The sequence below is a fragment of the Ascaphus truei genome, chromosome 2, assembly GCF_040206685.1.
Source record: "Ascaphus truei isolate aAscTru1 chromosome 2, aAscTru1.hap1, whole genome shotgun sequence".
NCBI lineage: Eukaryota > Metazoa > Chordata > Amphibia > Anura > Ascaphidae > Ascaphus > Ascaphus truei.
The window spans coordinates 5,917,320-5,926,608 of record NC_134484.1 but is presented as its reverse complement, the minus strand read 5'-3'; the positions used below and the strand labels follow the sequence as shown (position 1 = coordinate 5,926,608).

Here is a 9,289-nt window from a genome sequence, read left to right as displayed (position 1 = left end):
GCCACCACTCTGGACTAAAGGCATTCAGAGTGGGGCTAACTCTTCCCTCACCCCCAGGGCAGAGTGAGAGGTACTTGGTCCACCTCACTAAACTATAGTTGGATCAGCTCTACTCATGAGCTGATCACTCCTCTCCTCCTAACTCACTAACTCTATCACTTCTACTTTGTGACACACACACGCCGCCCCTACTTCTCTTGATTGGACACGGTCACGTGACCTACCTTCACTTACACAACCCAGTGTCATAAGCGGGGAAAACCCATGTAAACTCCTGGCAATCTGCCCTTAGCAGAGTTTACACACAGGAGGAGGGTAGAACTATAGCCCCATTTCTTACCAGGGCTACATAAGCACTTTCTGCCATGAAGAAAAGAGCAGATATTACATTTGGATATGGCTTGTTATAACGAAATACTGCTGTATACCTGGGCTTATTAAAAGGGGACATTAACAAAAGGTTCAATGGTTGCCTTTTAAATGCTATTCTCCCTGGATTATACGGGGGGGGGGGGGGAGCAAATGCTCTTTTTATAAATACTGGCATCGACGCATTACCTTTTCCGGTACGACACAAAAAGGTAACACAAGGGAACTAAAATCAGTGCACCGGTAAATGTCAAATTGAAATGTGTGGTTTTGTTTCCCATTAACTTCGTTAAAGTGGAGTTAAGATTTGTAAGCAAACCCTTCAAAAGTCTGGACATTTTGAAGTTAAAATAAACAGGTTTTTACAATACAATAAACACCAGAATCCCTAATTGTACCAATCCTTTTTTTAAAGGCAACTTCTGTCTTTAAAAGGCTGTGTCCTCACTTTTGTTGGGTTTCCATATAGTGGGAAGTAAATGGATTTTTCTCTTCCCTTCCCCCCCCCCCCTCCATGAAGGACCCTGATATCCCGTTCCATTTAACCCCAGCTCCAATGCAGCTTCTTTTCTTCCTTGGCGTGATCGGCATGTGTGTGGGAATAATGGCAGATCCTTCCTGTTCTCCAGGTCCGGACGGTAAGGACTACTTCTTGGCTCACCCTAACCATGTTGTATTTGAAAGGAGCACTCGCATGTATCCAGGTAGTCGGCTGCCAACGGGGCTCAGCCTGCCACAGCGAGCGGCACGTACAATCAGGAACATTATTAATAGCTGGCACACAGTGGCACTCCAAAGGAGTTGGTAACAAATTGAAGCATTTATTAAGTAATCAGATTAACATTTCGTCCCTATTAGGAATTCTTGACAAAGGCCCTAATAGTGACCCAAACGTTAATCTGATTACCTAATACATTTTTCACCAACTCCCCTGGAGTGCCGGCTATTAAGTTTTCCTCACCATAACCATGGCTGTCTTCCCACACCTTCTTTCAATGGCTGAAGTGTAGTGTGTTTGGGTGGATGTTGTAACATACCTTGTTGGTCATATGACTATCAGTCATAATGGTAAATACCACAATGGACAAAAAACGTATTAAATTCCCTATGCATGCACAATAACCCAAAGATCACAAATAGAGAGCGGACTCCTAAATCCAGATCAACTTATAAAGGCTTGGGTTGCACCTGTCATGTTACAGGATTGAATCGGGATCTAGCTACAACTCCAGGCATGCTCCAAAAGAAGCGGGTTGGCACAGACACCAACACGGGATAGGCTGGTGTGTAGTTAGGAATCACATATTAACAATGGGTTTCAATGTATTATAGCAGCAATCCTCCAGTTTCTTTATAATATACTATATTTGTTATGGTACCTCAACTGGGGGGCCCTTATAAATCATTGGACCCCATATATCTTGGGAACAAGAGATTTACGCCCTCCCCCTTCTAAAGTACTTTGCTTGATAACATAGCAGCTTCTATACGTCTATTGGGCCCCTCTGTGTGTGTTAGGCAACAAAGTTTGTAGGCTTAATCGAGCCACTAAGGCCATCTTGGGGCTCCTCCCAGAAAGGAAGAAGTCATGGGTAGACTGAGTGACCTACACTGGTGTTTGAGGAAATCACCTCTGTGAGGCATCAGGAACAACAAAGGTGGCATTAAGGGGACCATTGTGCATTATTAGGGGATATGAATGTAGCAGACTGCCATTTTATACTGAACAGAATTATTTTGCCTTCCCTGGAGAGTCTACGTCTCCTCCCCTAACACCCTATAAGGTAGTGCCCCGGTTGGGACTGATCCTGATACCACGGTATCCTTCTCGTGGCTGTTCTTTAAAGACTATTTGGCACTCTTTCCTGGGGGTTTCTCTGCCAATGTCAGTCTGTAATAATGCCAACCTGCCTAGTTACCACCCTCCCCAGAGCTTCCTAATATTGGCTGTCCACTGGCTGCTGACCACAACCTAAATTGGTCATAGGAAAATTGCTGTTTTTTTTAATTTTATTTCCTGATAGTGGTTCTTTGATCTCTTTGGGGGTCCCTTACATTGACAAACCAGCCATCTACACATGTACAGTAAAGGGGTTGTCCATATACAAAGTGCTGTTATTGCCTAGTTAAGTTGCCATTCTTCCCCCTCACATTGACGACCCGCCTTCCACTCCGTAACGGTTCAGTAGCCAAAACAAATTACTTGACGGTCCATGACCAAAAACCATTACATTTTAATAGGACAAATCAGACTTTACTGCCAGAGTGATCAGGGGGGAAATGAAACCTGAACCAGGGAATACATGGAAACAATTTAAAAAATAAAATGGGCATGATTCTCCCTGCCCCCCACTCCCCTAATTTTGGAGCCAGATGCCCTGAATGTGTCACACTCTGACAGCTGTAATGGATACTTTCCCTCTTTCAGATGAAAACATAGCAAGGAACGGAGATGTGTATCCAAGCTCAGAAAACATAGAAGGAGCGGCCAGGAAAGTGATTGATGGGAATAAAGATACTGACTACAGAAGTGGCTCGTGCTTCGAAACGTCCTATGAGAAACCTGCCTGGTGGGTCCTGGACCTAAAGGAAAGCTACAAAATTGACACAATTATTGTGGTGAACAGAGGAGACTGTTGTGCGGAGCGTTTGATGGGAGCAGAGGTCCGTGTAGCAGAGTCTCTGCTGAGCACGAGTACAAGGTGAGTCTCCGTAAAGATAATGGGAAGAGGGGTATGGAGTATGTAACAGGTTTCTCCCCCCCTCCCCCAATCGCAGATATAGTGTGGGGTGCAAGGAAACATACGGTGTTACCATAGGTGTGGTGCATTACCTGTTGGCTCGCAGGAGGGCTGAGCTTCTGCCACGGGGAACCTGGGGCAATTATACTAGGGGTACTTACTTACAACGATGCAGCGCCTCCACCTGCGATGGCTCCCACCAGAGGGGGAATGGTTCCTCGCAGGACAAACACAATAATCACATAGACAGCATGTATATTAACTAGTGACTTTACTAACATGCAAGACAACACATCACATTCATAATAACCTGTGTCCCTCTCACGAGGAGACAATAACCGCGACGTCTCGCAGGACGCTTCCCCAACACCAGGTGATCCCACCCAGTGTCCAAAGAACCCCAGCCAATGTCCCGCACTCTTGCAGAGAGAGTCAATGGGTGACTGCGCAGTCACTATTTATACTAAGGGCCCGTTGGTGCACTTGTGTATTAGATAGTACCTGCCGAGCACTCCCGTGCTCGGATCTCCAACTGGCTTCGCAAAGGATCAGTCGTGGGATGGTTCCGTCTGATCCTACACCGGACTCCTTGCACGCGGACCGCCAGGGGCGATCCCAACCTCGAAACAGTCTCTGAGGACCCCAACTTGGATCCGGACCTCTTAGCAGGAACCGCAGCGTCCGCTGAGTGTCCCTATCTAATCTACCCTACCATGACAGGATCCCTAACACAGGACCTGTCCCTACAGCACTAAATGACACGCGCTATACTATAGGCCGTCCCTACAGCACAGCAACCTGTAATGGCTTTGGGGGAAACTCCTAGGGGCTACAGGGGTTAATGACCTGCCCCACTCCCCTAACTCTCCCAGCCCTGACTGTTACTAAATTAATCCCAGCGCCTGCAGCAACAAGCTGTGACCCACTGGATGTGTGCAGCCAACGTGCTACACAACACTGTGCCTGCCTGTCAGACCTCACAGCACTAACAGCCGTGACTCTGACAAGGCAGCACTCTAACACTAAGGGCAGCGTCCCTATCTTGGGCCTCCCTCAGCACTTACCCACTAACCTAGTGGGGAGTTGGGGCCTACCTGGGGTGTGGGTACCTATCTGGGTGTAGGAGCTGCACTCGCTCCCCGCGCCCTTCCTTCCCTCACAGCTCCCTGACTCCAACTCACTTAACTGATCACTATCAGCGCATGCAGCAACGCACTGCAACCTAACACTAAGTCCTCTTTTGCCTTTCTTTCCTTCTGTTCCCCAGCTCCCACTAATGTAAGTGGCAGGGTCCCTAACCTGAGGGCTGTCCCTGGCAACACTCACTTTACTGGGGAACTGAGCTATCTCGGGCCCTGGGGGTGCTGGCCTAGTACAGGGAGTCCCTGACTCCTGTACCCTACCTCCTTCCCTGGGCTGCTCCGGTCTCTGACTGCCTAACGTGGCCTCAGCGCGCGAAATGTATCCACTTGCCTGCCTGGGGATCCTAAGCCTTATTGGCTCCCTGGCATCACGTGGGGCGCGCAGAGGTTCCTGGGATCTGTAGTCCCGTCTCAGAGCCTCTCCTAATAGGCTAGGGCTTCGCGGGCTTCTTGGGCGCTGTACTGCGTATGCGCGATCTCCCTGATGCTGCCTTAACCTTTCCCTACCTGGTGTCGCACTCGCGCGACTTCTCCCTGGCTCTAGGGGCTTCCCTGTGCATGCGCGACCACTCTTCAATGGCGGCGCCCTCCTAGCTAGCCGCCGGGACCCTAGCGACGCGACCGCGGCCCTAGCGACGGCCCGATCGCGTCCCCGGCAACCGGCCCGCTTACGGAGGCAGAGCACCACTCCCTGCTCCGGCCCACACCCTTGGAAGCAGTTGTCGGGTCCGTAGCTGGCTCCGGCGGCACCCGCGATCGGGCTGCACCAAGAGAGGGGGGCCTCAAGGAGCTGCTGGAGACCAGGGCTCCAGTATATAGTATAGAGTACAGATGCAGCCACCAGTATTAGAACGCTTGCCTGGGAAATTCTGGGACAGTCTCACAGTAAATGCTTCAACATTGCCATGAGATTCTTAATGGCCCATCGGATTAACACAGCAGGGGTCCCTACAGTTCAGATTAAATGGGACTGCAGGGACCTCCCCGCTGTGTTTATCCGATGGACCATTAAGAATCTTACAGAAATGTTGAGGCATTTACTGTGAGAATTTCCCAGGTAAGTGTTCTAATACTGGTGGCTGCATCTGTATGTCGATAGAAATACTCCTTGGTGTAAGGCTCTTGGATCTTTTTTCCATTGATTCAGCAAATTCTTCTGGAGTGGCCTTATGTGGAGTCTAGCCCACTCTACTGTACAACAGTTTAATTGAATTTCTCCAGCAAGGTCATGCAGTCTTTTGGCCGAGACCTGACTTTACCTTCTTGGCTTTGTGGCTTGTACTGTATTGTCAATTGCTTCATTCTGCTTTGGGTTAGACAGACCCTTGTTCCATTTGGAATATGAGATGGAATTAAGTAACTCTATGGGAGTTCATTACCCAGAAGTGCCACTGCAGGAACACGATCACTTTCTGCATATGCTGTATCAGAATATCTTTGCTGAGATTTTATCGGCTGCCCGTTTAGATGAGGCTAGATCTGAATTTGGTGACTAAAGTAGCCGACACCTTGGTGAAGATTCTGGGAGACATCGCCAAGCCTAATGGAACGCGGTAGATTGTTAATGCCTTCCGTTTACGGCAAACCTCAGATATTTTTGATGTTCTTGCACACCTGGTATGTGTCTGCATGCCTCCTTTTTTAATCCATTGAAAATAACCAGTCCTCGGGCTTGACTACTTGACTTACGTTGTTCAAGGCTGTTGCTTCTGAGAGGAAATTTGAATTTCGGGCTCTCCGACACTGATTCTGCCAAGGCTCTTGTACACATTTCAGTTGTCCTTTTATGGGTTGTGCCCATACAGTAGCAAATTGAGGTACTGTAGTTTTTCTCCGGCATACTGCACGGCTCCCCTCATTTAACACAAAACTGCACCACCTGTGCTGAAGTGGGTTTATCCTGAGAACCTGAACTGTTGGTGGCCTTTGAGGACTGGATTTGGCCACCTCTGCTCTGGCAGAAGACAGTGACTGGGGAGGAAGGTGATCTCTTCCTGGAACACTCCTTCCATAGTACGCCCATGTTGCCTTTTTTTTTTTTTTTTTTTTTTTTTCAAATAGACCAACTCTCTGGATTTTCTCAAGTAGGGTCTATTGTCCAAACTTCCATAGCCATTATTGATTGGCTGCAAACAATCGTAATCAATGGCTATCATACATTTTTTATGTTGTATTTACATCTATCTTCTTGCATAATGATGAACAGAGATGGTGCTCTGCTACCATCTTTTCATCTAATTCAGTGACAGCGGATCTGGACATCAATTTGGACTTCATTTAATTACGTGAGTCCTTCAATATTCTTCAATCAAGCTTTAAAAGGTTTTTCGACCCTTTAATTAACACACCATCAATTTTCTGGACACTGGATTGTGTTTGTCTCCACTATTGCAAGTGGGAGTTATTGCCGTTAGGTGTGTTATGGGACATTTAATAGCTTTATTGTATATACCTGTGTAGCGCACTTTCCTGCCCCCCTGGATGTGTAGCTACGGTGTGTAGGGTGCAATACCTGGTGGCTCACAGGCCCGAGCCTCCGCTGCTGAGAGCCTGGGGTGTATCCTGGAACGGTGCTCGGTAGCGCCTCCACCTGTACGGGATTCTATAGTGTAGAATAACCCCGTTACAGGACCCACATACAATAAACAATGGTATACTTAGAACAGTTTACTGTATGCATAATAATCAACACACAATAGTGCCACACTAAAAGACTAGTCCTCGCAGGGCTGTAACCCCTCAACAGTGTCCTCAGACTCACACCCACCCAAGTGTGACAGCGCTGCCCACTAAAACTGAGGTGTAAGTTGGTGTACGTGTTGCGGTGAGGTACCTGCCAGGTGATGCCACACCTGGGCGCACAGATGCTGTCATTGGGATCCACGGATCCAGAAAGGTGCTCCATGACGCCTCTGTCAGATGGCTCCCGCGTGGAGTGATCCACCTTTAGAATGTCTCTCACTCTGAAGCTAGATCTAGCTGCAGACCACCAGGGGCCAGGATGCCAACGTGTCCTGGCTGTGTCCCTCACTCTAATACTTAGGGCAGTGTCCCTATACTATGGGCCTATCCCTGCAGCAACCAGAAGCTGAGGGGAGTCGGGGCCTAATTGCGGTTTTCTGGCCTAGTGCAGATGTCAGACACCTTCTCGTACCTCCTACCCTGTCCTTGTCCCAGCTCCGACTGGTGTGGTCTTCAGCGCGCAAATTGTAACTACAGTATCTGCAAGCAGGGGAATCCAGCCGCGCGATTGGCTGCTAGGCATCATGTTTGTACAGCCCCATGGCTGCTGTGAAGTGTAGTTCCCCTGTGGCGCTGTTGGGTGTAATGGCTGCCTCCGTAAACCTCTGCGCATGTGCAAGGTGTAGCAAGATGGCACATAGAATGCCACTGTGCATGCGCGAAACGTCGCCATGCGTGCGCACCAACATGGCGGTGCCCTGCAGTGGGAGCTGCCGGTAGACTCCGGCGAGTCCATCGCCCGCTCTCTGCGCATTCGCCATGATTCGCGTCCTTCCGCTGGCCACCTCGCGCCCCCCAGAGGTAAGGGGAATGAAAGGGGACCCAGGGAGACGAAAAGGGGACCCATGCTGCACTTTTTTTTTTTTTTTTTTCCTCTTAAGGTACCATGCTTTAATTCATAGTGATTTTTGGTCTGTTAAGGGTTCTTTGATCATCCCACAGTCTAACAAAGTTCTTGAATAAAGAGGTCACCTTTCATTGGGTTCTTTGCATACATGCTAGTGCTATAAATGTATCCTTTAACATGCAGTGCTCCTATAGAATCATACTGTACATCACTGAGCGGTTGAATGGTCTACACAACCCTAGAACAACTTTGCTTACAGTTTTTTTCCCATTCTTGTCACCCTCCAGATGTGGCACCATCACTGATGTCCGCTCGCCCCAGATAACGCTCTGCTGTGACGGTATGGTGGGAAGGTACATCACCATTATCATTACAGGACGCAAAGAGAATCTCACCCTATGTGAAGTGGAGGTCTATGGTGTGTCCGTCAATGACCGAACGGTGTGTGAGTAGAAGCACTTCAAACAATAGGTGGCTGGAAAGAAAATCCCGTCTATTGTAATACTGTACCTACACCAGAACTTACTCCGCGTTCCCCGTCTTTTCAGTTTACTTGGACACTTCTATGCACCTATATTCTTTCATCCTATATTTGCTGAAACAAATTTGTTATACCGCCAATAGACTTCAAGAGCTGCCTTATGTACAACATGCAATAAATGCTGCTTACCATGGCAGGTCGGCATCTTCTAGTGTCTTTACATGCAGTGAAGATCCCCTGAATCTGTATATTTATCATTTTCTGGGCAGAGGGGGTAAGACTTTTACTTGGGGTGACCAGTTGATTCAACAGATAAGGTAAAGGTGTGATCTGTGCCATTGGGTAGGTTTTCCATGGTATTCAATGTTAATGATTGTGCAGTGTAACATGAAGTTATGCGACAGGATTAACAATGTTATGGCTGTATAATCACAATAAAATACAAATTCTGTAATGAAGTGCTTTAAAGTTGAAGTCATGAGATCTAATAAACTGTTTCACGATGTGTTGCCGTCTCCTCTCCCTGATTCTTAAGGAAAGAGAGATGTGTAAAATCTTCATGCAAGGTCCTGAATCGGGACTATTAGACTTTTATAACTTCATAAACATTCTGCAGAAATTCGCTAAGCTTGAAGACAATTTTTTTTTTTTATTTATTTTGTAATCGCGAAGGAACAAACTGCCAAATAAAACAAATTGAGGTACAGTTTTTTTTTAATTATTGCATCAAAGTATGTATTGGTTTTAATATAGGCCCTGATGTTGCACTACTGCACAGAAAAAGCCATATTTAAGTCACTGGGATCTTATGTTTGGCAGTGCTGAATCTGCATAATCGCACTTTATTAAATAAGCCACATTGGCTGGGAGTCGCTATTTAATAGGAGTTAATATCGCTTAAGCTAGTGTTTCCCAACAGGGAGTTCGGAAACTACTAGGGGTTCATGAGGTGTCCCCCAAAAATCTG

The 9,289-nt window shown here is 47.4% G+C and overlaps 1 protein-coding gene across 1 annotated transcript; it reads left to right on the top strand.

Annotated features, from left to right (window-relative positions):
- The first annotated feature begins 926 nt into the window (after nucleotides 1–926).
- Nucleotides 927–8,466, top strand: LOC142475177 (pentraxin fusion protein-like). Its single transcript, XM_075581154.1, has 3 exons — nucleotides 927–1,007; nucleotides 2,798–3,071; nucleotides 8,129–8,466. Exons 1-3 carry the CDS (start codon nucleotides 959–961, stop codon nucleotides 8,292–8,294), a joined length of 489 nt encoding a protein of 162 aa, XP_075437269.1. The 5' UTR covers nucleotides 927–958; the 3' UTR covers nucleotides 8,295–8,466.
- The last annotated feature ends 823 nt before the right edge of the window (nucleotides 8,467–9,289 follow it).

Bases quoted from the DNA above. Each gene is read 5' to 3' on its own strand.
- LOC142475177 (XM_075581154.1), top strand. From the start codon at position 959: ATGTGTGTGGGAATAATGGCAGATCCTTCCTGTTCTCCAGGTCCGGAC. The intron at 1,008-2,797 runs GTAAGGACTACT...TCCCTCTTTCAG, and splicing joins CTGTTCTCCAGGTCCGGACG to ATGAAAACATAGCAAGGAAC. The intron at 3,072-8,128 runs GTGAGTCTCCGT...GTCACCCTCCAG, and splicing joins CTGCTGAGCACGAGTACAAG to ATGTGGCACCATCACTGATG.